At 59.2% G+C, this 27,612-nt stretch overlaps 2 protein-coding genes across 4 annotated transcripts; both read left to right on the top strand.

The window, feature by feature from the left end:
* The first annotated feature begins 1,973 nt into the window (after positions 1 to 1,973).
* Positions 1,974 to 12,849, top strand: LOC101918227 (AN1-type zinc finger protein 5-like). Of its 3 annotated transcripts, XM_055806008.1 has the most exons (7): positions 1,974 to 2,112; positions 2,521 to 2,926; positions 4,040 to 4,213; positions 5,676 to 5,769; positions 6,502 to 6,620; positions 8,296 to 8,409; positions 10,264 to 12,849. In XM_055806008.1, the coding sequence occupies exons 3-7, from the start codon at positions 4,063 to 4,065 to the stop codon at positions 10,410 to 10,412; spliced, it is 627 nt and encodes a 208-aa protein (XP_055661983.1). In that variant the 5' UTR covers positions 1,974 to 2,112; positions 2,521 to 2,926; positions 4,040 to 4,062; the 3' UTR covers positions 10,413 to 12,849. The 3 variants fall into 3 exon arrangements, with proteins under 3 accessions (XP_055661983.1, XP_055661985.1, XP_055661984.1); XM_055806010.1 differs by lacking the exons at positions 1,974 to 2,112; positions 2,521 to 2,926 and adding an exon at positions 4,698 to 4,830 and having other exon boundaries at positions 4,074 to 4,213; XM_055806009.1 differs by lacking the exons at positions 1,974 to 2,112; positions 2,521 to 2,926; positions 4,040 to 4,213 and adding an exon at positions 4,220 to 4,830.
* Positions 12,850 to 13,441: 592 nt separating this feature from the next.
* Positions 13,442 to 21,366, top strand: ABHD17A (abhydrolase domain containing 17A, depalmitoylase). Its single transcript, XM_055806576.1, has 5 exons — positions 13,442 to 13,555; positions 16,025 to 16,540; positions 18,458 to 18,652; positions 19,321 to 19,500; positions 20,409 to 21,366. The coding sequence occupies exons 2-5, from the start codon at positions 16,227 to 16,229 to the stop codon at positions 20,632 to 20,634; spliced, it is 915 nt and encodes a 304-aa protein (XP_055662551.1). The 5' UTR covers positions 13,442 to 13,555; positions 16,025 to 16,226; the 3' UTR covers positions 20,635 to 21,366.
* The last annotated feature ends 6,246 nt before the right edge of the window (positions 21,367 to 27,612 follow it).

The raw sequence follows: 27,612 nt of genomic DNA on the forward strand, positions 1-27,612 counted from the left end.
GGAGCAGTGGGAAGGCCAGGACCCCGGGCACGGGGGCTTGGAGGCGAATCAGCCCCATGACAAGCTGGGTCACCAACCGAAGCTCTGATAAAAAAAACCCAACAAATATCACCCAGGGCTTAGGGAAGAGCAGCAAGAACAGTTTGTAGCCGGGAATCCCTTCTAGCTGGAGACTCAGAGCATCCCACCCTCCTTTTCCATGTGGGATGGCAGCAGTGCCCCATCCCTGTGGGGTCAGCAGTGATGCCCGTGGGTCTTGGGGCTGCAGGGAAGCTGCCTGGGGTGAGGCAGAGGGTGAGTATGTGCTCACATCGATGAATTCCATACTGCAGAAATACACGAGGGGCACCCCCAGCTGCCAGCTCACCTATTCATGAGGTAAGGCCCCAGCCCTGAGAGCTGGGGGTGGGGGGTATTCCCAGCCCCTCTCCTATAGCTGGGGTAGAGCCAGCTGCCTCCTGGCCCCTATAGTTTGGGTGGGGGAGAAGTGTTGCCCCCGCTTCTCCCACAGTGGGTATAGATGGGGACATCCCCAGTGCTCTGCCCTATAGCTGGGGTCCAGCCGATGTCTCAGCCCCTATAGCTGGGGAGGAAGGTCCTGGCTCCCTCCTTATAGTCAAGGAATATGTGTCCCAGCCTCTATAGCTTGGGGAATAGGGGGGTCACTCCCGCTTCCTATAGCCTGGGTCTGACTGTATCCCAGGCCCTACAGTGGATCCTCCCCTCTGTAGTGGAGTCTGGCTGTGTCCCACCCCTTATACCCACAGGGGGGTCCCAGCCCCTTCAGCTAGCCGGGGTACAGCTATACCCCAGCCCCTATGCCCACAGGGGGGTCACAGCCCCCTCCCCAATAGCAGGGACACAGCTATAGCCCAGCCCCTATAGCAGAGGCACACCTATACCCCAGTGCCTGTAGCTGAGGGTTCACGCCCCCTCCCCTATAGCCAGGGCACAGCTATACCCCAGCCACTATAGCTGAGGGTTCACAGATCTTTCCCCTATAGATTTGGCACAGCTATACCCCAGCCCCTATAGCCGGGCACACTATAACCCAGCCCCTATAGCCAGGCACAGCTATACCCCAGCCTCTATAGCTGAGGGTTCACAGCCCCCTCCCCTATAGCTGGGGCACAGCTATACCCCAGCCCCTATAGCTGGGCACACTATACACCAGCCCCTATAGCCATGCACGCCACAGCCCAGCCCCTATATCCGGCCACACCAGTACCCCGGCCCCTATAGCCAGGCACACAGGTACCACGGCACCTATAGCGAGGCACACTATAACCCAGCCCCTATAGCCAGGCACACAGGTACCCCGGCCCCTATAGCCGGGCACACTATAACCCAGCCCCTATAGCCGGGCACACCGGTACCCTGGCCCCTATAGCTGGGCACATCGGTACCCTGGCCCCTATAGCCGGGCACACAGGGACCTCGGCCCCTATAGCCGGGCACACTATAATCCAGCCCCTATAGCCGGGCACACAGGTACCCCAGCCCCTATAGCCGGGCACACCGGTACCCCGGCCCCTATAGCCGGGCACACCGGTACCCTGGCCCCTATAGCTGGGCACACCGGGACCCCGGCCCCTATAGCCAGGCACACTATAATCCAGCCCCTATAGCCGGGCACACAGGTACCCCAGCCGCTATAGCCGGGCACACTATAACCCAACCCCTATAGCTGGGCACACCGGGACCCCGGCCCCTATAGCCAGGCACACAGGCACCCCAGCCCCTATAGCCGGGCACACTATAACCCAGCCCCTATAGCCGGGCACACCGGGACCCCGGCCCCTATAGCCGGGCACACAGGTACCCCGGCTCCTATATCCGGGCACACTATACCCGAGCCCCTCCAGCCGAGCACACAGGTACCCCACCTCCTCCATCCGGGCCCGCGCCCCCCGGCCCGCTGCCGCCCCCCCGGCCCCCGCTGCAGTGGCGGCCCCGTCCCGCCCGGGCCGGGCCCTCCCCGGGGGAGGGCGCTCGGGGGCCGCGGTCCCGCCGGCAGCGCCCGCCATGTTTCCCGGCAGCCCGCCCTGCCAGCCGCCCGCCTGAGCCTCCCGGCGGCCGGCCCGGCCCGGCGGCTGCCCGCCTCCGCCGCCGGTGAGTGGGGCCCGGCGCGGCCCAGCGGCGCGGCCCGGCCCGGCCCGGCCCGGCCCTGCCCGCCGCCGCGCAGGCCGCAAAGCCTCGGCCTCGATTTCCACGGCGGGCGGGGAGCGGGGCGCGGGGCCCGGCCACGCTGTGAGCGGGGCTGGGGGGGGAGGTGTGCACGGGGAGATGTGCCCCCCGGGGCAAGGCCGGGCGGCTCGGCCGGGGGATGGCGGCGTGGGCGTGAGTGGGTTGCCCGGCTCGGGGGGCAGGGGCAGGGCTGCGGGGGGAGCGGTGCGGGGCCCCCGCCGTTCATTTCAGCGGGTTCTGCGGCCAGGCCGTGCGCTCAGCCGGCGGGGGCCGAACCCTCGGGGAGGGCAGAACTCGCCCGAAGTCGCAGCGGCCGTCGCCTTCTCTCTCCAGGGACACCCAACGTCCGAAGGAACTGCTGAACACTTGGTGTGCGGCAGGCCGGTGGCCTCGGCCGGGATCCCGCCTGCCAGGCACGCTCGGGGCGGCGGGGACGGAGAGGCCAGTTTGGGCAGGGACGGACGGCTGCCCGGGTGCTGTGAAGAACGAACGCCTGCCCTGGTGCAGGGATCCAGCCTGCCCTGGTGCTGGGACGAACGCATACCTGCCCTGGTGCTGGGACGCACACCTGCCTTGGTGCTCGGACAAACAAACGCCTGCCCTGGTGCTGGGAGCACTGGCCTGAGCTCTGCCAGGGGAGCCACGAGTGCAGAGCGGAACCTCCTGTCACCTGGTTGAGGACAAGGAGGAATAAACCAGAGCTGATCTACTTCCATCCCGTAGGAGTGCCCCTAGGAGGGTAATTATTTCATGTTCCTATTGGTTTAGTCCCTTGGTGGAGCAAGTTTTGTAGGAGAGTGGAAGAAGTGGCAGTTAGCTGTGAAGTGGTGGGTGCTTTGTGCACCCCACAAAGGGGATGGATGGGTGCTGGGGACTCCCAGCAGCAACACCACGTCTTTGCACCCAAGCTGGAGCCACCTGGACCTGCCATGGTCCCACAGATGCCCTCTCCCCTTGTCTTCTGTCCAAGCTGGACTGGTGGCAGCCACATTGTTTGCACATGTCTGAACGGGTGTCTGTTGTTGCTGGGATTGCTTATGGTTCTCATTTGAAGGAGTGCGGTGCAGTTTGGCCGTGTAAATGCTGAACCGTGCGTGGCTGGAAGGGGACAGTTCCTGGGTTTGGAGGTAACTGCGTGTGGTCCAAAGAGAAATTATTAAGATTAATTTTAAAAGTGGGTTTCACTATGTCTGCTGTTTCCCCCCGGGAAGGTGTTCTAGAATCACATCTTACTGCTGGAAAGAAACCTTATTTCTAGCCTAACAGTGCTAATGTTCCCCTTATCTGCCAGCATATGTCGGGAAATACATGAGTATGTCAAAACCAAGAGGCAATGCATTCTTTTTGCATCGCTTGCATCAGCTTCCTGAGAACTAAGAAACTAAAAGAGGCTTGAAATGAAAACAAATGCCATTAAGTGCAAAATGTTAACTTGCTGGCCATTTGAGTGGCATTCTTTGTTTCAGTGTTTGCAGCAGTCATTAGTCCCGCTACAATGGCACTTCTTGTTACCATGGGAGAGTGGATGTTCAGGCCTTGTGTGCTTGTCTTTCCCGGGAGTTCAGGGAGCCTCGTGGTATGAGGAGGGAGTACCAGGAGCTGGTTCCTGTTGGCTTTTCAGACTGGCTGTGGGCAGCTGAGCTCCGGATGGCTCCAGGCCCCAGGCCCTGGATCCTGTAGCCACTTACGAGCCCTGGCTATCCTGTGCTGAAGGGACTTGGATTGCATTGTTTTGCACGTGCAGGAACTGGACTCTCTCGGGATCCTTTGGGCTCCTTCCTGATCAGCTGCAGTGCACAATGAACGAGTGCTCCAGCCCTAACAGCTGTCTCATTTTTATTCCTGTTCGTAGCTTGTCGCCTTGGAGGAGAGAGGATGGCTCAGGAGACAAACCAAACCCAGGTGCCTCTGTTGTGTACCACAGGCTGTGGGTTTTATGGCAGCCCCCGGACCAACGGGATGTGCTCCGTTTGCTATAAGGAGTTTCTACAGAGACAGCAGAGCAGTGACCGGATAAGCCCCCCAGGTAGAGGATTTTTGTCTGAGAAACGTGTCTTAAATGGGTGTCTGGATGCAAACTGTGTTAAGCAGCTGGGATGGAGCATGGTACTGGTACTGGCACTGGCTGCCAGCAGACATACTCCCTCCCAGAAAACTCGTCTCTTCCTTTTCGTGTAGAGCCAAGGCTCTAAATCAAAGACTTGAGCCTTTGAGCACTTCTGTTGCCTGTAAGGGATTCAGTTGTTTTCTTCCCAGTCCCAGCTGTTTGTGAAGCCACATCCCAGTCAGCACCTTCTGGTAAACTGTAAAACTTCACTGGCGCTAGCAATGGCCCAGATTTTTAGCTATTACCTGCTCCCTGAGCTGTGTGCTGGCTGCTGGGAACCACAACAGATCCCTGAAATCAAATTTTAGCTGGGAAGAATTTGGCCTTTTGAGTTTGTATAAGTTCCTTATCTAAACAGCATTGACAATCAAAACCAATGACATAAAATGTTTATTTCTTGCAGCTAAACATAGCTGACATATCACTGAGCTGCGAGGCAGCTTGGTGCACGGAAAGGATGCTCTTTCCATCATTAGCAGGATTTTCTTTTGCTGAGAGTTTGTGCAGATGCCCCATGTACCGACTTTGCAATATCGGTGAGAAACACCTTCTAGAGATCTTCTGCAGTTTTGTTCCTGAATGGAAGAATGGCTTTCCTTGAATGACGCCCCCAAAATATATATTGGGAATAGAGCTCTTCCTCACAAAGGGGTTTTCTAAAGACCCTGACTTAGATCCTCAGCGGACTTAAACCCAACATGTTTCTGTTGAAGCCAGTTCCTTTCAGCAGATGAGGATCTCGTTCTTGGACCTTGGAGAAGTTGCAAAGTAATGTTGAGTCAAGGTTTATGGGTAACTGCAGTACTTTCATTTATCCTGATAGGAGAATATTTATGCTGATGTGGAGTTTGCTTTGCAGTGCTGAGGAGGAGAAGGGGAATCAAAGAATGACGGAGGTGTCGTGGGTGACTGAAGTCAGATTTTACCAGATATTAAAAAAACCCACATAATGGAAGGTATTCAGCACCTAACTCCTGCAAATAAACCCTCATCCCTCAAAAGGGAGCTCGCAGATCCTGAGAAGCTGAACACATCTCCATAAATGAGGCCTGCAGTTCTCAGGAAGACGAGCAGCTGATTTCAGATGGATGATCCTGATACAAGGACTCATTCCTGATCTAATGTAAGAATAGTTGTGCTGGGTCATGATGCAGTCTATCCAGCCCTGATGTGTTATCCCCCCAGAGACCTATGCACAAATTCAGAGGGGAGAGTATAGGAATAGGGGATCTGGGAGTGATCCCAACAGGGGTGCGCTCTCCCGGCTCCTGGTAGGGAGCCTGCTGAAAGTGCTCATCCTGCTTTCTCTTTGGCCATCAAGCACTCAAGGAACTTGCTGATATTTTTAAGAGTTTACCAAGACTGTTATCTTGTTTCCTAGCACCCAGTGGTCCCAACAGCAGCCCCATGGCTTCAGATTCAATTGCAGGGCAGCGTGCAGAGGGAGACTCCACACCTGAGGATGCAAAAGCCAGGTAGGGGCATAGTCTGGAGGGGGTGGATCTACAGCCATGCCAAAAAGCCGCTTTGAGATGAGGGGTAGGCTCTCATCCTTTGTAAGGCTAAGGGGAGATGTAAAGTGGGCTGGATCAAACACTGTTCATCGTAACCCTGGTTTATTTGGAAGATTCTCAATCAGTCGATGTCCCTGATGATGATGACTGATGATAGACCTGATGCTCTATGATGCATAGAGCCAGGTACCAGAGGGTTGGTAGTAAAGTAAAATCTGTAGTAATATAAGTGGCATCCTGGTTCTCTTGGAACCGGTGCACCTTGTCTGTCACTAGCTGTGTCAAACTGTTTGGTTTCAACTCAGTTGGAAGCTGCGACAGAAGGATTAGGGACCGGAGTCGTGTTTGATAGGAAGGAGCATAGTACTGCATTGAGCTCTACCATTGCATTACAGTCCTGACTTATAACTCTGTTTCCCTGTCCCTGGGCTTGTTTGGATGGGCTGTTGCCTTGGCTTTGAGATATTACTGGGTAGAAAAGGAAACTGAGGTCATCACAGATTCGTTTGTGACTCTGAAGAACTTTGATCCCAAATCTTGAGGGAAATTGGCCTGCTGTATTCCTGAGCTACCTCTGAGTATAATCAAATTAAATTTATGGGATGAAGGTCTCCCCCACATCACTGTTCAGCAAAAGAAAATACTTATGTTTGCTCTATGGCTGATTTGTTTGTTTGTTGCAAATGATCCCAGTGCTCAGACTCCTGTGACCCATCAGATGACGGCCATGAGCATATCCAGAGAAGAAAACAGCAGTGAGACAGAAGAGTTCATTAAGACAGAAGAAGCCTCATCAGCATCTTCCTCGTCAGGTAGACTGATTGGTTTGGCCTTTGCACAAGTCTGAATGACACCAATCTCACAAGTCGGTTTGAGCAGCAAGTTCAATACTGGCCACTAACTGCAGGGGACAGTTGTTACCTCCCAGCAGTAAAGGTACACCAAGCAAGAGAGCTAAGGAGAGAACCGTTTGTTTGTTAGTGAAACAGGGAGAGGAGGAAATGCTCTGCCTGAGGGCAGGCCAATAGTGATTGCTTTGTGGGCTGAGGGCTGAGTAGCTGCCAGCCCTCACTTGCTGTCAGGAGGATAATCTTCCATGACGCCTATCCTAGTGAATGGCAGAAAGCCCGGAGCGTCCCGCAGCCTGCTGCACAGCTGTTGTTAGCTACAGTTCCCTGCCATCTCTCAAGGGAGGAAAGGAGACGGATCCAATATAGTCTTGGGAGAGGGGAGTCGTGTTTGTGGCGGTGCCCAGGGGCAGCTGTTGGCCGATTGTTGTTGTCCTGTGTGATGGGAGGTGTATCTGCCCCTCAGAGGGGAGTGTTAGCGCTGTTGCTTTGTTCACGAAGTGGGTACCCTGAAGTGATGGAGGAGCATGGGTCTCATTGCCCAGTGGGGTACATCCTCCAGTTGATGAGTTACAGGGTGAGCTGTTGCGTTGCAGCAGAGCCATAACCCAGGAACACTGCACTGGAGACACCCTCCATTAGCTGACAGTTTGCTTGCACTGAAAACTAACCCCCACCCCAAGAATTGTTGGTTGCTAAAAAACAGGCTGTAGTCACCACACATGACGGTGCATTTTAGATTTGGTAATCCCTTGCCTGCAAGCCCAGGAGACAATTTACAATGATGAGAGACTGTTAGGTGAAAGAGAGACTCGGAAGAGGCTGCCCCTTTCTTCCAATTGTGTGATTTTTAGAAAGTTGTTTTGGGTCAGATCCACAAAGCTAGCTCTGCCTCTTGATTGTTTATCTCCTTAGCCTGATTTTCAGAGCAGCGTGCACTGCAGGTGTGTATCTGCTAGTAGTTAGTGCTCCTCCCTCCTGTTGACTTCTCTAACCTGCTTAGGTACTGTAGGAAATCCTGCTAAGCATGAGTGACCTTTAACAATCTGGCTTTCAGAGCTCAGTTTTCCTTTTGGTAGATTAGAGGCAGTGATGAGTATCTGTGTAAAGCATTCTGAGACCTACATATGAGGAACACTTATGTAAGAGTCAGCAAAAATAATTACTAGCACTTACAAGGGGTTAACTGTTTTTTTTTCCCCGCAAAGATTAACTCTAGGCTCAGCTGCCGCAGTTGAGTTACTCTGCATCAGCTGAGCTGTAATAACTATCCAGATACATGCTTAACCTATGGCAAGCACCAGGTAATTCTACTTAGTATTACTTTTTCTCAGCAGGAGCTAAATGGCATCATGTTACCTTACATATGCCTTGGTTAAACTGTAATATCTCCTTGATGTTTCTGAGCCTTGGACTTAAGGAATTTGAAAGAGAGAGAAAATGTGAGGTTGTGTGATCTGTATGTCTCTGTGGAACAAGGCAGATCTCACAGTTTGGGGTATGTCGGCCAGGGAAACATGCACACAGAGGTGTCTGGCACAGACCCGGAATCAGTAGGGCCTCAAGCAGCTCCTGTAATAAAACAAATGTGTTGCTTGGTTTATCAGGAAGGGTAGCAAACCTCTTGCCTCTGTTTCAGGTACCCTGCTTGAAGTATCCCAGAACACCACAGCTGAGGATAAGACGGCTTCAGAAAAACCGAAACAGAAGAAGAATCGCTGCTTCACTTGCCGGAAGAAGATAGGGCTAACCGGTAAGACCCTGGCTGTGGGAGAACTTGCCTTGGGCCTTAGTAGCCTGGTTTCGTAGCCCTGCGAACAGACCTGCTTGTGCTATGGTACCTCCTGGGTTCAGAGGGTTGATGTGGGTCGGTGGCTGCAGGTACCCCTCCATAAAGCACGTTACATCCCCAAGATGTGGTGCTGCAGGGGCGGTGGGAGCGGAGCTCTGAGCTGCGAACAGTGCTGTTTGAGGCAGTAGCCCGGGGAACCTGCCGCTCACTGTCAGGGTCCCTGCCAGCCCTTGGATGCAGGATTGCGGAACTGGATGGAGCCAGTGCCTCTTGGGTTATTTCTGCTGCTTGGTAAAACCTGCTTGTAGAAGCAAAGGCAGCGCTCACTGTGGATCTATTTCTGCTCCTATTCAAGTCAGCAGTAAAGCTTTCATAATAGTGACACGAACGGAGTTAGATCCAAAATCCCAGTTAGACCTGAAAATCCCACTCCAAGACTCATCCCATTTGTTAATGCTCCTTGACTTCCCCGGTTAGCTTCCTGAGAGGAGGCTGGCTTTCAGTGTTCAGCCTGTAAAGCTGAAGAGAGAGGTGCTGAGATGGTGTCAGGTGACTGGTAGCAATGGGAAAACTGCCCCTGGAAAGCGAAGCAATTACCTTGGCTGCGGTTTGTTAATAAAAACATCGTTCTCCTAAATTGACTCTGGTATTTAGTGTTTCCCTGGAAAAAGTGAACTCTAGAGCCATGTGGGTCATGCTGTTTTAGTGGAGCACTCGGCTCTGCAGCCTCCTCGGTGCGTTCAGCAGTGGGGGACCGCACACGCATTTCTGGTTTCGGTGGTGTAAGCTGCTTTAGCAGGGTCTGGCCTGGGAGCTTTGCCCAGCACCTGGCACTATGGAGCCCAAGCTTGCTTGCAGATTTGAGGGTGCTGTCCTAGAGTACATGCGGGTTTATAAGCCTGGAACCGGGCAGGGTCCTCTGTGCCCAACCTTCAGATCTGCAAGGAGGATTGTTTTCCTGGATGAGTGTTTCCCTAAGAGCTTCAAACAGTGAGAAGTTTCCTCTCCTTTAGGAACCAATGTGCAGAGAACTCCTGTGAATTCTGGGCATTTAGGATGAGTTTTCTCAAATAGGAGTAAACTGGCACCTCGTAGCAATGGGTTTGTGGTCTTCACAGCCTGTGTTGGAAAGATGTGAAAGGAAACGGTGTGATTCACAGCCAGCGCGATGGGGAGCTGATCTGCTCTCCTGCAGCAAACCCCCTCCCTGCCTCAGTTTCCCAGTGTGCTGTGATAACAGTAGCACATCTGAACAGCATTGTCTCTGAGTGAAGTGACTAAACTATGAATTTTGAAGCCTAAATAGCTCAAAAGTAATCCTAACGAGGTAAAGGTTTTGCTACTTGCCGGCTTATTGATGGTCAGTCCAAGTGCTGTTGCATAATGCCTGGGGAGCCAGGCTGGCTTGGAGGGCTCAGCTCCAGCTCAGGCAGCCTGCTCGCTGCCTGGGGAGCCTCGTCTGGATTAGCAATCTGGCACTCTGCAGTCCCTGGCATGTCCCTTGTCCCCAGGGACCACAGAGAGCAGCTGCTCTGGGAGCGCTTCCCACCTCTGTGACAGCTGGGGCTGCCCAGACCACGCGTGCGCTCATGGGAGCTGCTAAGCCAGAGGAAAGCAAAGAGCCACCCGTGATCTTCTGCCACGCTGAGAGTCCCTTTTGCCTGTCGGGGACAGTGGCCCCCCTCCCTTGTCTGACCCTCTTTCTGCATTAGTGGAGTTTCCTGGCCTGGCAGGAAAGAGCAGGGCCCCTGCTGCCTTCCTGTCCAGCTGGATGGGACTAATGCAGCTTTGTCTCTCTGCTCTTCCTCCATTCAGGCTTTGACTGCCGCTGTGGGAACCTGTTCTGTGCCATTCACCGGTACTCTGACATGCATTCCTGCCCCTACGACTACAAGGCAGAAGCCGCTGAGAAGATCCGTAAGGAGAACCCCATCGTTATTGCTGAGAAGATCCAGAAGTTGTGAAGGGGGCTGAGCAGCTCGAACTGCAGCCAGGTGGCCTGATGCTCCTCTCCTTCCTCCCAGCCTTTCTCCTCTTCCTCCCAGCCCCATCGGTGGTGCGATGGGAACGCCAGCAGCACACATGAACCAGCACCTGGACATGGGGACTCCTTGCAACTCTTTGGCAGACAGTTGACATTCTCCCTTCCTCCTGTCTGACAGCCACAGCTGAGCTGATCCATCCTTGACCAAGCTTCCCAAAGAAAAAGGGACCATCCTGCCCCGCAGCTCCAGTGCTAAAACCTTCGGACTTGTTTTCTGCTGGGGCAGTTTGTGCGGCAGCGGGGCTCTGCTGGGCAGCCTTTCCCTTCAGCCAGTACCTGAGTCCTGTGAACACACGGGACTCACAGCTGGACCCCACAAGCAGCCACTGGACTTTGTTCCCTCTGCCCCACCATCTCTTTGTGGCAGATATAACCCAGGGAGCTGGGGAATCCTGGCAGCAAGGCTGCCTTCTGCTCCTTGAGAGGTGTTTCTTTAGTTTTAACACCCCAAATACCCTTCCCCTTCCTTTCAGACACTGTTGTTGAAGCACTGAGGTGGTTAAGCAGCAGAGTACTGGCACAGTAAAGTTATTTTGTGGCTTGAAGCGACATAGACACACTCCAGCCGCAGATCAAGACCTTTAGGAAAGTACTGCTCGCTGCTTCATGCCTCTTGCCGCAGGCAGGGAGTGAGACAGCCTGCTCACTCTGAGTCCAGGGCTGTGGCTGGGCTGCGGGACACCCTTGCACCAGCCTCCCGTGCTTCAACGTGCCCTGAATAACCGCTGGCTGCTTCCCAAGCGAGGTTTGTTGCAACACAGCAGTGCCTGCGCCTCTCCTCTCCCCTCTGCTCCCTGCCTTCTGCCTTACACAGTTCTTTCTCATCAGGGTTGTGCACACAGTTCAAACCGCCCAACCGCCACTTCCTTTCCTGTCCCTGCATGCAGGCGGATGGCGGGGACCCTTCCTCCCCTGTGGGCCGTGCTGGTGTTCAGTGAAAGCCTTTCTCCCCTGTGAGCATGTTGGCTTGGGAAGCCCACCCAAATGCCTGGCTGTCCCACCTCACTGCTTGTCCTCGTGGGATGAGAGGTAGGGCCAGATCCCCAGGAGATGCTCCAAAAGCCAGACAGAGGGATCTGGGGAAAGGCACACGGAGGGCTGCAGGGCATGTGAAATGTCAAGAGGAGGGACCCGGGGTGCCCAGAAGCACGAGGTGGGGGCTTTCAGAGAAGCCCATGGAGAACCCTGGGGAGCCGGGAAAAGACTTGGAGAGCTCTGGGTCTGCTGAGACTCATGAAGAGTTCTTGGTGCTGGAAGACTCGGGGAAGGCTCCAGGGTGCAAGAGAAAGGAAATGGAGAGCTTTGGGGTGCAGTGAACATGCTCAGAGGACTCGAGCACCCCAAAAGGCATCTGGAAGGCTCTGGGGTGGGGGGAAAGCCAAATGCCAGGCTTGATAGCACTCCAGGAAAGACATGTGGAGGGCTCTGGGGCTGTTGGAAAGGAAAACTTGGAGCTTAAGCACACAGCGCAAGGCAGGCGGCAGCTCCTGAGGGGTACCGAAGGCCACCTGCACCACACAGGGTCTGCGACTGCCCTGGAGGGGCTTTCCTCCCTGGAAACACCAGGAGCGGGGCTGTGGCCGCAGGGCTCGCAGTCTCACAAGCAGAGAAACCCCAATGAGTCCCAGGGGAAAAGCAACAGCCTCTGGCCCACTTCTGGCCGTCCCATGCTTTGGAAGTGTTTCCCTCAGTGGTGGCTCGTACAAGAGAGCGGAGCTGCAGGGGCTGAACCGGCAGCCTGGGGAAATCACGGCAGCTCCTTCCAAGGGCCAGTTCCCTCCCCTGCTTGTGGCAGTTCTGCCACAGTGATTGCAGTGGGGTCATTCCAAAGGTTTCCTTTTTCCCATCTGTTTTCAGCCAAAGTGGTGTGTGCCCTGCGGCACTTGCCATCATACGGCGTTACTGGGAAGATTCAGACCTCCAAAACCAATGCAAATCCCCTGCTGGCGTGGAGCGGAGGCGAAGCTGGCTCTTGCCAGCCTTTTCCTCAGGTTTTTGCTTCTGGGGCATATTGGTGTCACGTCTGGAGCACGCGAGTGGCAGCACGTTTTAGTGCTAGGATACGCCCGGGCTGGGAGCGCGGCGCTGCGTGGTGAGGCTGTTTCACCGTCGAGGTTTTTGCTGAGAATGAGCCATCGCTCCCTGGGAGGAAGCCGGGAGAAACTGCAAACCCCCCCCTTGCCTGGCGTTCACATGAAGGTCGCGAGCCCCTGGGGACGGGAAGCAGCTTCCATGGATGCAACGGGAAAGCCCACGCGGCTAAAGGGCAGCCACCTGCTTCTCCACCACCTACCTTTTCCTCTTTATTTCCTTCCTCTTCCTAAGTGTAAATATTAATACAGTCTAGTTTGCTTGGATGCTGTGGATGGTTTGTTATGGGCCTGGATGTGTTGCACGCCGGCAAAAGCTCAGCTCGGGGCACTCCTGGGTGGCTGTGGGGCTCCGTGCCTCAGTTTCCCCATGGATAATAAATAACCTTGCCTGGTGCTGGTGGGGGTTGGAGTCCCCCGGTGCTGGCACCCAGACTCCCAGGTTCTGTCCCCACCACCCTGGTGCGCAGGCTGTCCCCTGTCCCCTTAGAGGACCAAACTCTCCCTTAGCCCTAGGGGGCCGTGGCGGGGGAGCTGCTTTCCCTACCGGCGTGTGCAGGGCTGGAGTGGGGCCTGGAGCGGCCTGTGACCCGGGGAGGGGAAGGAAAGGGGGTTTGGGCTGGCGCCTGGGACCCAGGTGGGACCCCAGCTCCGGCGCGGACCCGAGCCGCCCCCCTGCTCCCCCTATCCAGCCCGGGAGGCGTTGGGAGGGGGACGTGTGTGGGGCTCCGTGCGTGGGTTCGCCCGCCTACCCCCGCCTTGGCGCCGGCGGCCACCAGGGGCGGGCAGCCCCGGGCAAGGCCGCGCCGTTCCCCTGGCAACGGGGGCGGGGAGATGGCGTCACTTCCGGGCGGGAGCGGGCGGGGCCAGGCGGGCCGCTGTGCAGCGCCGCCCCCGCCTCGGAGGACCGCAGCGGCCGCCCGTCCCTTCGGCAGCCCCGAGCGCGGGGGGGCCCGGGCCGGAGCATGCCCAGGTACGGGGGGGGGGTGGGCACGGCCCTGCCTCGGCCGGGCTCTGGGGACGCGGGGGGCATGAGCGTGTGCTGGGGGCGGTGGGTTGTCGGGCCCCGCGGTGGACGGTGGGGCCCCCACGCCGCTCAGGGTCTGTGTTTGGGGACCCACAGCTGTCGGGGGGGGGGGCCCGCGGGGGTCAGCGTGTGTGGGGAGTGGGGGCGTATGGGTCGGTGGAGGGAGTGGGGCCCACACAGGGCGGTGGGGGGTGTGGGGAGGCCTACAGCAGTGGGGGGGGGCACGCAGGTCAGTGTTTGTGTGTGTGTGTGTGGGGAGGGAAAACCAGTCCGGGGGGTGGCCCGCGGTGGTCCCACCCGGCGGCGTGTGGGTTTGAGGGAGGGTCCCACACGGGGCAGTGAGGGGGGAGGCCACAGCAGTCGGGGGGGGGCCCACGCAGGGCAGTGTTTGAGGAGGGGGGGCAAACCGGTCAATGGAGGGGCATGGTGGTCCCACGAGGCAGCATGTGTTTGAGGAGGGTCCCACACCAGTTACCACTGGTGTGTAGGAGGCCTGCAGCAGTCTGGGGGGGGGGGGACAGCGAGTGTGGGGTGGGGGGTCCCATGCCTGGCAGTGGGGTGGGAGGCCCACGCTGGTCAGCAGGGGCGGGGATCTCCACTGGTAAGTGGTGGGGGTCCCACAGCAGTCAGTGGAGGGGGGGTACACAGGTCAATTTAGGGGGGCCTCCCACAGCAGCCCATGGTGGGGGACACCCATGCCAGTTGGTGTGTGTGGGGTGGGGGGTCCTGTGCCTGGAAGGTGGTGGGGGGAGGCACATATGGGTCAGTGTGTGTGTTTGGGGGGGGGGCACTCACTCAGTAGGGGGGGCCCACACAGGTCAGTGTGTGTGGGACCCCCCTCTCCCCAGCCAGTGGGGGGTGGGAGGCCCACGCCAGTCACTGTGTGTGGGGTGGGGGGTTCCCATGCCTGTCAGTGGAGAGGAGAGGCCCACACTGGTCACTGGTGGGGTGGGGGGCACCCACCAGTCACTGGGGGGGGGGGGGAATCCCGTGTGGGTCAGCGTGTTGGGTGGCCTGCTCAGGTCAAGTGAGTGGGTGGGTGCAGTGTGGATCCTCCTGCTGTGGCCATGGAGTGATTGTTGGCGGGGGGGGGGCTCAGCGGGGTGTGTGTAGCATGGAGCCAGCCCCACGCCATGCGGGGGGTTAGCTTGGGGGTCTGGATCTGGTCCCTCATGCTGGCTGTGGGGCGAGGGCAGGGGTGCCTGCCCCATGGGGGTGCCAGCCCCCCAGGGGTACCTGCCCATGGGGGGTAACGTGCCCACAGGGGTGCCAGCCCCCCAGGGTTATGTGCCCACAGGGTGCCAAGTCCCACAGGGGTACCTGCCCATGGGGGGTAACCTGCCCCCAGGGGTGCCAGCCCCACAGGGGTACCTGCCCACTGGGGTAACCTGCCCTCAGGGATGCCAGACCCACGGGGGTGCCAGCCCCCCAGGGGTACCTGCCCACGGGGGTGCCAGCCCCACGGGTGCTGGGGTTTGGCCCGGCACAAGCGTGACACACGGCATGAGTGTGACCCACGGCGCCTGCGCTGCCAGCGGCTGCCTGCTCTGCCTGCGTGGACCCACGCCGGGACGTGCCCGTGCAGGTGTGCGGCCGCCGGACACCCCGTCCACTTCCACCAAACTGGGGGGACACGGGGCTGCTGTGTGCCGGCCCCAGCACCACTGTGGTCACCGGCAGGAGCGGGACCCCAGCCCAGCCCTGGCCCCCCCAGCACAGGGCCTGCAGCGGGGCCGCGGTACGGGGCATCCCTTCTCTCTGAATATTTTGGCATATTTTGGTGCCGCCTGCCTTCTCCTCCCGCTGGGCAGGCAGCCCCCCTCCACCCTTTCCTCCCCTTTCCCAGCCCTTCGGAAGCAGATGGAGCAAATTCCTCGGGGTGTGGGCTGGTTTGACATTCCTCAGTGCGAGCCTGTGCCCAAACTTGCAGAAAATAGTTGCTTTTTTTTTTTTTTTTTTTCCCTCTCCTCTCCCCTTTCTTCCCCCTCCCCTTTTTCTTTGGGAGCTCAGCGCTCCTGCTGCACGCCAGTGTGGCTGGGCCTGTGCCGGCGGTTGGGGGGTCCAGGGGGGGCTGCATCCTTCGTCCCACCGACCACGCGGCTGTTGTGGAGCGTGTGTATGTGTGCGATCATCCTGCGCCCACCATCCTCGCCTCCTCAGCGTGGGCCTGGTGCGGGGGCTGGGAAGTGTTGAAGGAGGCTTGGTTTTGGGGGGCTGCGTGGGTTCAGTGTGAGTGTGGGGGCTGGGGGAGGGGAGGGATGGGACGGTGCGCCCCTCGGCTAGAGGCGGTGCGGTGCCTGTGCTCGCCAGCGCATGGGTGTGCTGGGGAGGTGCGTGTTTGTCCCCGGCTGTGGGTCACGCGTGCCTGGGGGGTGCCCAGCGCAGAGCCCTCACTGCTGCGTGTCCTGCCCACAGGCCACCGCTGCTGCCCGCAGACGGACGGATGGCGGCCACCCCAGCCCCGACCAGCACCCCGGCCCACAGTGGGCTGCTGGCGGCAGCTGTGCCGAGGGCCAGCTGAGGACGGGGCCTCTCCAGGCTGTCGTCGTTCCCGGCCTCTGTCCGATTTGGATCCTCCCTCGCTCCAGACGCGGCTGCCTTTTGCCTCGCTGCCGTCATGAACGGGCTGTCGATCAGCCAACTCTGCTGCCTCTTCTGCTGCCCCCCCTGCCCCAGCCGCATCGCTGCCAAACTGGCCTTCTTGCCCCCAGAGCCCACCTATGCCGTGGTCCCCGAGCCAGAGCCTGTGGGCAGCACCAGCACGGGCTCCCTGCGAGGCGGCGCTGCGGGGCGGTGGAAGCTGCACTTGAAGGACCGGGCGGATTTCCAGTACTCCCAGCGGGAGCTGGACAACATTGAGGTGTTCGTCACCAAAAGCAGTCGGGGGAACCGCGTTGGCTGCATGTACGTCCGCTGCGTGCCAGGTGCCAGGTGAGTTGCCCCTGGATGTACCAGCCTGGCTGTTTGACCCCAGCCGCTTGGTACCAGGCTGGTGAGGCGCTGGTGAGGCAGCGTGCCATCCTGCCCGCTTCTCTCCTTCAGCTGAGCACCACCTCCTCGACCCAGCCCGACCTGGCGCCTCGCTGAAGGAGCCGGCCCTGCCATGGGGGTTTAGAGGCATCCTGCGGGGCGGGTGAGCTCAGCTCCTGGGACCAGTCTGGCTTGTGGCTGCAGCCGGGAATGGGATTAAGCAGGGAGTGGAGGCAAAGCCGGAGGCTACAGGGATGTAGGGATTCCTTAGGCAGTCCCGCAGATCCCTCCTGATGACACGCCAGTGATACAACATGCTCCAGCTGTGCAGTGAGCTCTTGGTGAGCACCAGAGGGGTCTGCACCCCAGCCTCCATCCCCAGCCCTGCAGCGACCATGTGGATGGGCAAGAGCCTGTGCCAGCCAGGAGACCCCTGCGGGCAACTGGGGCTGCATTTTTAGTCTCATTCACGAGCATGTTTGATTCCTCAAGGGGAAGGGCGATAGGAGTGAAAGCCAGGAGGTGTTTAGGCACAACCTGCTGCTGGTCACTCCCGTGGGTCTGAAAACTGGGAAGCTGGAGAGGGGCAGCCTGGGGTGTGAGGTGGAGACCACCTCCCGGCTGCTGGTGACCAAGCACTAGGGGACGGGAGGGGGCTTGGGAGCTGCTCCCCGAGCCGGTGGCACAGCTTGGGGGCTCAGGTGCAGAGGGAGGCCAGGTCGCAAAGCCTGCACCACCCCAGCTGACCACCTCCCCCACTGGTATCCACCTGGGAGCAATGCGCCTTCCAAGGAACGGCATCCGCAGAGACCCCTGCACAGGGGAGTGCAGCCTGGAGCAGCCCCCAGCTCACCAAGGGCTCTGAAGCCACTGAGTGGGCTGGGGGTGAGGAGGGTGGCTCTTGCAGGGGATGGAGAGATGTTAGAGGGCTCTGCAGGCTGCCCATGGGGATGTCTGCTGTCCCTGCATGGGTTCCCAGAGAGAGGAGAGCAGTGGCAGGATTGCTCTGCCTGCACATCCACCTGCCTGCGCCATGCTGCAGCGATGCTCGGTGCTGGCCCCGCTCCCAGCCAGCCTGCAGGAGCGGCTGTTTAAGCACAGGCTGCAGGGCTGGAGGGACAGCTCCAGGCTGGGGGGAATCTGGCCAAACCCCCTGGGGCATCAGGTCTCGCTTGTTGTCTGTCTTCCCCACCCCCAGCCCATCCTGCCACCCCCTCCCTTCCTGCGGTGTCCAGGCTGGGACACAGAGGCTCAACCTGGCCGCAGACCTCTCTCGGACCAACTGTGAGGGCTCAACATGGAGTGGGTCCTGCTCCCTCCCTCCAGCAGAAGAGAGCCAAGCTTCCATCAATCTGCTATTAGTGTTAATTTTTATGATTAACATTGTTTTTCCCCTTATGGTGGAAATTTCTTGTGCCTTGTCACTCCCACAATTCACTTCTCTCCCAGTGCCTGGTGTCTTGCCAGACTCAGGAGAGAAAAAAATCTGCTGTCAGAACTCTTACTTGAAATCCCCATTGGGCAAACGGCCCCAAATCCTGAGCTTTTTACCAAAAATAGACTCAGAAACTTGAACAGAATCATCCTGCCTTTGGGCTGCCTGTTTCTGCTGGGAGCAAGCCCCTGGCCCTGGGTGGCAAGGAGTGTGTCTGGGTATCTCCAGGATCGGATTGGGGGCGTTGCGAGGACCCTCCTTGATGGCCAGAGGAGCGTTGGCCCTTCATGTCCTGGGGTTTGGGTTTTGGCCTCCCAAGCTGATGTCCCGGCTGGTGCTGCCCAGGCACATCCATCCCTGAGCTGCTGGTGGGGCTGGGCAGTGCAGCAGCACCGCAGAATCCACGATTAACCTGCTGTGCCTGTCTCTCCTCGGTGCTGCAGATACACGGTGCTCTTCTCACATGGCAACGCCGTGGACCTGGGGCAGATGAGCAGCTTCTATATCGGGCTGGGCACCCGCATCAACTGCAACATCTTCTCCTATGACTACTCAGGCTACGGCGTGAGCACGGGCAAGCCCTCCGAGAGGAACCTCTACTCCGACATCGATGCTGCGTGGCAGGCGCTGCGGACGCGGTGAGCTGGGTGCCTGGCAGGGGGAAGGGAGGATGTCCATGCTGCCGCCAGGAAAACCCTGTGGTCCAGCAGTCTGGAAAACAGGAAATCTCCCAGAGAGGGAACCCGGGCCACTCATAATGGCAAGGGGTGGCTGGAAAGCAGCTGCAGGGGAGCAGGCTGGGGGACCTGGAGGGGCTGGGATGCTGCAGGGGTATGACCTTGCTTGGAGGTGCTGGCACAAGCTGTGCTCCCCATCTTGCCGTTCCCAGGCTCTCCCCAGGCTGTGCTCAGCCCTGGTTCCCCAGCCAGGTTCAAGGTGCAGCCCCATGATGGGCTCTGCCTCCCCTGCCCTGTGGCCAGGCTCGCAGCGTGACCCAGGAACTTGGGGGCTGCCTTGTGCGGCTGCGAGCCTGCCTGGAACCCTGCTCCTGCCGAGGGTGAGCCCTGACACCCCCCACAGCTCCTCTGGCAGCTCAGCCCCGGCTGCTCCCTGGTCCTGCCGGGGGTGCAGGGCAGCTGCTTTGGGCCCAGCTGTGAGGGAAAGGCAGGGGGGACAGAGCCCTGTTCCCCCTGGCCCCAGCAAGCCTTGCAGGGTGCTGTGGCCAGAGCAGAGTGATCCCCTGGGCTGTATCTCCTGGCACTGTGACTCTGGTGCTTGGGTGCTGACCTGACCTGCCCTCTTCCAGATATGGGATCAGCCCGGAGAACATTATTTTATATGGACAAAGCATCGGCACAGTGCCCACAGTTGATCTGGCCTCCCGCTACGAGTGTGCTGCCATCGTGCTCCACTCCCCGCTCACCTCTGGCATGAGAGTCGCCTTCCCTGAGACCAAGAAGACCTACTGGTTCGATGCCTTCCCCAAGTGAGTGGCCCGAGGAGAAGGGACAGGGTCAGCTCTGGAGGGTCAGTGCCCAGACCAGCTCTGTCCTGGACACCAGCCCTGGCCGTGAAGAGGGGTTGTGGTGAAAACTGGGTCTCTTTCCAATGATGGGCTTAAACGTGCCCATCGGCATCCTCTTGCCTTGCATTTCACCCCGTCTTGGGGGGCTGTAACTCTCACTGGGGTCACCGTGCCTTCTCCTGATGGTGTGTGCACCCCAAGTCCCCTGGTGGCATCACCTCCTGGCCATCCTGTCCAGTGTCTTTGCCTGCCAGCTCTGGGGCTGTGCCACTGGCCCCTTGTAGTGTATCACAAGGGTGATCCCAGGTGCCCCTGGGACCCTTCTCCACCCCAGGAGTAATTTCTTGGCCTTTTTTCCCCCCCTCTGCAGACGGCAGAGGCAGTGGCATGGAAAAGCAGCACTGAGGTGGGATGAGTTCCTGCTTTGCCTTTTCCTCATAGCCGGGCCAGCAGGGCCCGAGAGACGGTCCCCGAGCCAGAAGCCGGGGCGGGGAGCCACCAGCCCACGCTCTATGTCCCCGTGGCCTCCGGGGCCGGGCTGAGAACAGCTATGCTTCCACTCCTCAAAGCCTGGCATGGCTGATCCTGAGCAGGGAGGGCCTGCGTCCACGCTGTCCTGCAGCGGTTACTGTCAGCCCTGCCTGGGTCCCATGGGGCTGTTGTGTCTGGTCCTTGTCTGTCATGTCAGGGAAGACCTTGTCCTGGAGGTCATCCTTGGCAGAAGCTCCATGTCCCCATGCTCTGCTGTGATCAAAGAGCATTTCCTGGTCCCTCTCCCCGAGGGAATAAGTTTTGGGGGGCAGGAGGGAGTGCCATGATCCCTGTACTTACCCCGCCTCTCATCTCTTCTTCACCCACTTTCTTTGCAGCATCGAGAAGATCTCCAAAATCACCTCTCCCGTCCTCATCATCCACGGCACGGAGGATGAAGTCATCGACTTCTCCCATGGCCTGGCGCTCTTTGAACGCTGCCCCAAGGCTGTGGAGCCGCTGTGGGTGGACGGGGCCGGGCACAATGACATTGAACTCTACAGCCAGTACCTCGAGCGCCTTCGAAAATTCATCTCCCAGGAGCTGCCCAGCCAACGTAACTAGCAGGGCAGGGGGACGGGCAGGGGGTTTCTGCCTGTTTCTCCAGTTCTCTTCCCAGTGTCCCTCCCCAATCCCTGCTGCTGGAGGTGCAATGAGTTTGTACAACCTCAGCTCCGGGCTCGGGAGAGGGCAGGATGCCCTGGAGCAGATGGTGCATTTTCCTCTTGGACACAAGCACAACTCTCCTCCCTCCCGGTGTCAGCCCCGGCGCTGCTGGCACCACCGGCCGGGCTGGCAAGAGACGGCAGCTCCTTCCCCCTTCCTCAGAAAGATGAGAGCCCACCCACCTGATGGTGTACCCTTGGCTTCGGATGTGTCCTCATCCCCCCTCCTAAACCAGCGAACTCCTGAATTCCTCCTGGCCGCTCTGCTGCTCTGACTATAGCAATAAGGCGAGTTGGAGAGGGGCTGGGGGCCCAGCCCCCTCCCTGCCATTGCTGCGGGGCGGGACGGAGGAGGTGGCAGTTCCTGCTCTCAATGGCGCTTTCCCGGGATCAGCGCTGGTGGCGGTGGGGTGCCTAGTGTCTGTGTCCCAAGGGGAGTTTGGGGATACATGGAGGAGGTGCCCCCTGCCCCACACCCCCTCCAGCCTGGCCCTGCTCTGCCTTCTCAGAGCGCTCCCCGCGTTCAGGTCATCCCTAGAAAACCTTCTCCATCTCGCTCGCAGGCAGTGCGCTCGGGGAAACGGGTCAAGGAAACCAGGCACCAAATAAAGAGCAGAGGTTTAACATTTTACCCGTGTGCACCCTTTCCCTGGGTACACCTGGGGCTGCCTCTCCATCACCCTGCTGGGGGGACCAGCCCCAGCCCATGTGGCTCCAGCCCCTTGGCTTTCCCTGCTGGCCGATGTCTCTGCTGAATTGCACTTGGCCAGATCCCTGACACTTGTCACCCTCCTCTGGGGACTGGGCAGCCCCAGGGTGCCAGCAGATGGGGAAGGAGCCCTTGGGCTCCTGGGATTGGGCTGCAAAGGTCTGCTTCTTCGAATCGGGCTGTGGGGACAACGGGGGCCTGTTCCCCCGCCAGCCCCTGCCCTGTTTCATTAGGGGTTCCCATGGGAGGTGGAGGACCTAAGAGGTCTCAGCCTCCTAGGAGCAGGAGCGTGGGGCCTCGGGTGTGCTGCAGGGAGGGGAAGGGGGACATCCCCATGGTCTGCCGGTGTGCCAGGGCCAGCATGGCGAGGCACACAGCATGGTCCTGAGCAGGCAGGGTGACCCTGGGGTGAGCACAGCTTTGTTTTGACCTACTCTGTGCCCCGGGCTCCCAGGGGACTCCGTGATTCCTGGTGTGTGCTGGCCACAGAGGCAGGCACGGGGGCATCCCGCCTTGGCATCTGCCAGCAGACAGGGTGTTTGCCCCACAGAGCGGCAGGGCGCTCGGCTTTGTGCTTTTGGGGGTCGACGGCTGCTCCGAAATCACCCCGAAAGAGCTGTTCAGAGTGTCCGTGTGTTTTCCTGCATCCCTTGCCTTTGCCAAAGAGTAGAGCATCCCTCTGTCCCTTCCCGTGCCCACAGGGACCCTCGTGGGGCTCTCAGGAAACCGGTTCCCCCCTCCCTGTCCCTGTCGCCCCGTGTCCCCTCCTCCCCCGTGGGGCCCACAGGCTCATGTGAGGAGCGATAATCTCCTTAGGCGGCTCGTGGGGGTGGGGGGCTCAGGGGCCTGTGGTGGGGCCTTGCATTTGACACACGGAGAGCTCAAATGCACCTATTGTTTGTGGGTGGCAGCCACGGGGCGGGGGGGGCATGGGACCCCCAGCTCCCCACACCCCTCACCTTCCCCTCAGGACCGAGGCAGGGTGCTGCGGTGAGGAGGGGGGACCCTCGGCACTGGGGCTCTGCAGAAGCCAGAAGAGGATTTGGGTGCTGGGGTTTTTGCAGAGGGGGTTCAGGGTCCAGGAGCTGGGATGTCTGGCTGCTCCCTGAGCATCCCCCCGTGCTCCCCTCCCATCCCCGGCACGGGGTGATTTTAGAGCCTTCAGCTCACACGTGTGCTGGAAGCCAAAGCCACCAGGGTCACCCAGCCCAGTTCCCCTCCGGCCCCGGCCCCGATTAGTGGAGCTGGAGCAGCCCACGGTGTCCTAATCCCGACATAGAGATGTTTTGTTTGCACCGAGGGTATTTTTATCCTCTTACTGCTGCCTGTTTCCTGTGGAGCTGCGGATGCTTTAGAGCAGCTCTGCACTGCCGGCAGGACGTCTCAGAGCTGGTGCTTGGGTTCAGGGCGATGTCGTGGTGGCTTGAGTTTGTATTTATCATGTCTCAGTTTATAGGGGGGGGGGGGGGAAAAAAGGCAAAAAGATAGAAAATCTCAGCCTGATATTCAAAATTTAGATGCAGTTTGCATGTATTGGATCCCGGTGAGCCGACCATTGCTGGCTGCTGCCTCCATGATGCATGGCTGTGATCTGTCGTTGTTAGGGATCCGGGCTTTTTAGGTCTGGATCCTTCCCTGCTCCTGGCCAGGGAGAACTGAGGCTCCATCCTCACCTGGGCACCGGCAGCTGGAGCGAGGAGGGAGGGAGAAGCACTAATCCATACGTGAGCTGCAGGGTCCCCAGAAGGCATGAGCCAGACCTGCCCTGGGGGTCCTGCGCGCAGCATCCCCCACCAGTGGGGCCAGACTGGCTGCAAACCACTGGGATGGTACTTCTGTCCCCACTGCTGGTGGCACGGCTGGGAGTGCCAGGAAGGGACTGGGCGGGAAGGGGGCTGAGTGGGGGCCAGACCTGGATGGCGCTTGGTGCCTGGAGGGGGGCTCTGCCAAAACCTCGGTCTCAGCATGGCAAAGGCAGTGTCCCAGAGTCCCTCCAGCAGCCGCAGCAGAGGGGACAGTGCTGGCGTCCCCCCAGGTCCTTTTGAAGTCCCCAGCCAGAAGAGCGGGAGCACAGGCAGCTCCTGCTGCCGTTGCTGCAGTCGCAGGCACGTGGCTGGGCTGGGGGCTTCGGTGTGTGCCCACGTGTGCCCGCGTGCAATGGCTGTGAGAGGGGAAAAAGTGTGGGATGTCCCAGGGGTCCCACAGGGGGGATTCCTGCTGTCATGAGCCCTCGGCAGAGGTACCACACCGGTGCAGATGGGGCTGTGGCCGAGGTCGGGCATGGGGGACGTCGGGCTCACTGGGTGACGCGCCAGGAGGGGTTTAAGTCTCTTTTGGGGCATAAATGAGGCTTTTGATGGCCGGGGCCTGCGTCCCACGGTCATGAGACCCTGTTCAGAGGCCGAGCTCAGTCATGGGATCCAGGAAACTGAATTAAAGCGTCTTAAGGAGCTTTTTTCCAAGCTTTGCTCTGGTTTTTCACGTGCTTGTCATATGAGCAAAGATGGTATAAAAGGGCAGAGGGGAAGGATCCCATCTGTGGTCGGGCTGGGGAGAGGGGAGGGCGCTGGAGGAGGGATGGCAGGGTGAGGGGCTCTGCACAGCGCTGGCTAAGATGGAGGGAAGGGGACAGGAAAGGACAAGAAGAGGAGAGGATGCGCTGGCAGCAGCCCTTGGCTCTGCCCTGCCAGGTGAGTGAGGCAGCGACCTGGGGCTGGTGGGGGACAGCTGGGGGCAGGGATGGCAGCGGGTCTGGGGGAGCAGAGCCCGTCTGTCCATGCTCCTTGAGCAGCACAGGGGCTGCGAGCATCCCAGCGTGCCTGCAGCTGCACCCAGACACCAGCCAGTGCTTCCTTGGTGAGAGGCATCGAGTGTGGCATCACATCCCAGGGAGGAGGGAGCGTGGGGGGCACCCACCACCCTGCGCTGCTGGCTGGGGGGTGGCGGGTGCCCAGTGGTCCCCAAGGTCCCCCTGGGCAAGGTTAAGTCCTGGGAAGGGTACCTGAGCCTGGCCTTTGCGGGTGGGCAACCATGGGCTGGACCCACCCAGCTGTGCACCACGCGCGTACGCGTGCAGACAGCCACACACATGTATGTGCAGACACACGTGTGCGCACACAGATGCATGTGCCTGCAGACATGCACACAGGTATTCACATTTGTACACTGACACCTGAGCACACGGTGACCTGCGCACACGCACACCTGCATAGGCTTGTGCATGCATTCACGGCCACACACACGCACACACACACAGTTGTGCATGCACGCGTGCATACCCTGGTACAGGCATGTGTGCACACACGTGTATGTGCGACCCTGCTTGTGTACCCCTGTGCTGCCCTTTCGGTGCTGCGCTCTTCACCCCCTTGGGTTTGCACAGGCAAACCCACACGTTCATCCACACCCACCTGCACACGCCAGCACTGCCTGGGCGCATGGCCCTGCTCCCACCCTGCACGCCCACCGCATCCCCAAGTTGGGAACAAGCAGCGCCAGGGCTGGTGGGTCACGCTGGGGAGATCCATGGGCTGGTTTTCACCTCCTACAGTTGCAGCGCAGGCTGGGGATCCCCCAGCCCCCCCAGGCTCCTGCCCCCTTCCCTCCCCTCCTGGCTTACTTCTCTCCTCCGTCTGCAGGAGTGCTCGGCTGGAGGAGTGTGGGGCCGCGGCCCCCTGCCCCCTGTGAGCTTCCCTTTGTCATCCTATGCCTGAGCGATGCCTGGAGGCTGGGACGGTGAAGGGAGGCCCACGGGCTGCCACAGCCCTGCGGCGACGACGCCTGGACTGCACATGTGGGACCACGCACCCAGGGCCAGGGGCCGAGTCCTGGGGGGGCTGGGAGCACCCCTGGGGAGCTGGAGCATTCCCCTGATGGGACAGAGCATCCCCCTGGGGTGCTGGAGCACTCTGGGGAGCTGGGACCACCTGGGGTGGGGAGTTGGGAGCACTCTTGGGGACCTGGAGCATCCCCCCCTGGGCTGGCTGATACCCGGTGGGTTGGGGCTGGGCAGCAAGGGATGCAGCAGCTGGGCCATCACTGGATGTGGATGGGGTTTTGGGGTGTCACAGAGCACCCATGGCCATGGCAGGGCTGGGGGTGAGTGGGAGGCTGCAGTGGGGCTGGGGAGGTCTCCCAGGGAGGCTGTGGAGCATGGCGGGAGCCGTGTGGGGTGGAACCAGGACGGGTATTGCCCTGCGCACCAAACAGCCCGTTCCTGCAAAGAGACAATCCTGCGCAAGGAAGTTCTGGCAGCTCTGGAGAAGCCCCTGTTCTCCCACCAATCCGTTTCTTTCAGCAAATTGACAAACCCCTGGCTGGCACCTCGTATGAGGACTGTGCTGGGACAATGGAAAAATTCCTGTGTGGATGCAGAGAAAATCTGTAACCCCTACCACGGGGAGCAGAAACTTGCCCCAGGAGGTGCTTTTATACAGTGATGCAAAATAACAAGCAGGGAGCAGGGGTCTGCAAGGCAGGAGGCTCCTGCCACACCAGGATCTCTGGCTGCTTTCCCTTTTTTTGGCTCTTTCCCCCCCAAAAAACTCAATCTGATTCATCTGGCATGCGGGTTGATCGCAGGGTGGGGAACGGCTGTGGGGTGGCAGGGACCCACTCCCCTCAGGAGCTGCTTCGCCTGCTGCTGGAACTTGGCTGGTGGGTGGGGATGAGGTTTTGGGGACACCCCAGCCACCCCAGGGTTGGATCTGCCCTGCTGCCCCTGTGAGCAAACCAGGAACATCTCCCGTGGCAGGTTTGGAGCCACATTTCTGGGTCACATCCTCCATCCCATCCCTGCTGTGTCGGAGAAGGCTAGAACAGTGCGAGGTCTCCCCAGTGCAGGGAGCAGGTCCCCACTGTCACCCAGTGGCAGTAAGGGGCTGGGGGGAGGGGGGGGGCAGGCTCAGCCCAGATTGGTGGCATCCCTCTGCCTGGCTCTCCCTGGGCAGGAGAGGAGCAAAAACGTGGAGCAGGGGCTGTGCTGGCATGTCCTTCCGTGCTGCCCCTTGTCCCACGTGGGGACCTGAGGTGCTGTGACAACCCTGCCACATGCCTGAGACATGTCCCCAGGTTGTTCCCCTCCATAACTTACATTGGAGCATTTGGCCATTGAGTGTGAGCCGTGCCAGGAGGCAGAGGGAGCATCAGCCAGGCGCCCCAGGGACAAGTGGCTGGAGAAATCCCCCTCGCTTCTCTGCAGTGGGGTCAGGAACTTGTGCCTGGGCGGGGGGAGATGAGGTCAGTCTTGGCGATCCATTAAGTCGATCTGGGAGGCAGCGGTGGGGGGTTTAGGTCCTTGGCAGGGTTGGAGGGACTCGTTTGGGGTGCTGAGCTTTGGGGGTGAGCTCAGATCCACTATGACAGGTGAATTTGGGGGTCCCTGTTCTCAGAGGGGCTGCTTCAGGGTGTGCAGGGATCATCGGCACCATTTCCAGTGCTGCTAACTGGGAGCTGAGTGGGCATCTCAGTTAACCAAGCTGCTCCTTCCTACATAGGGAAGCAAAAGTATAGCTAAGATCAGCCTGGACCAATTTCATGTAGTTTTTCCATGTGGAGTCCTGCAGGTCGGGACAGAAATGAATGGTTTATTGTAGATTATTTTGTTTTCCCAGCTCATGAGTTGAGCAGGCATGGGATGAGAATTATAAGGCAGGGAAATAACGTTATTCAGCGTGTGTCTGCGTGCATGGTCTTTCTACAGAGCCTTCTCTATTACAGCTGAAGTTACATAAAATAGGTTTATCTATATCATAAAGATAAAAATGCTTTCTTTTTTGGGGGGAAAGATAGCTTGCTTTTCTAGCATTTGTGGGAGGCAGGGAGCTGGCTGGCAGAGGCGTGGGTGGGGATGCTCAGCGCAAGCCCTCCCCGGGTACCTTGTAAAGCACCCTGAGTCAGTTCCATATTTCTGCCAGAGAGAAGGCTGTTGATCTCCTGGTGTCTCGCGCTGTTTAAAAGCTTTTTATCGATTATTCAGGTTTCCTGGGGCCAGCAGCTGCTTGCCCCCAGAACTCAGCGGTGCTGGGGCATTGGTCTCCTGCTTGCTGCCCCCGGCATGTTGGCCAGGCACGGTGGTGGGCTCTGCTCTGGGGCTCGCTCTGCTGGGATGCTGTGTGGGGCAATGGGTAGGGAGGAGGCAGCAGCATCACCTTGTTGTGGCACCGTATT

This window comes from Falco peregrinus, chromosome 5, assembly GCF_023634155.1.
Source record: "Falco peregrinus isolate bFalPer1 chromosome 5, bFalPer1.pri, whole genome shotgun sequence".
NCBI classification, from domain to species: Eukaryota; Metazoa; Chordata; class Aves; order Falconiformes; family Falconidae; genus Falco; species Falco peregrinus.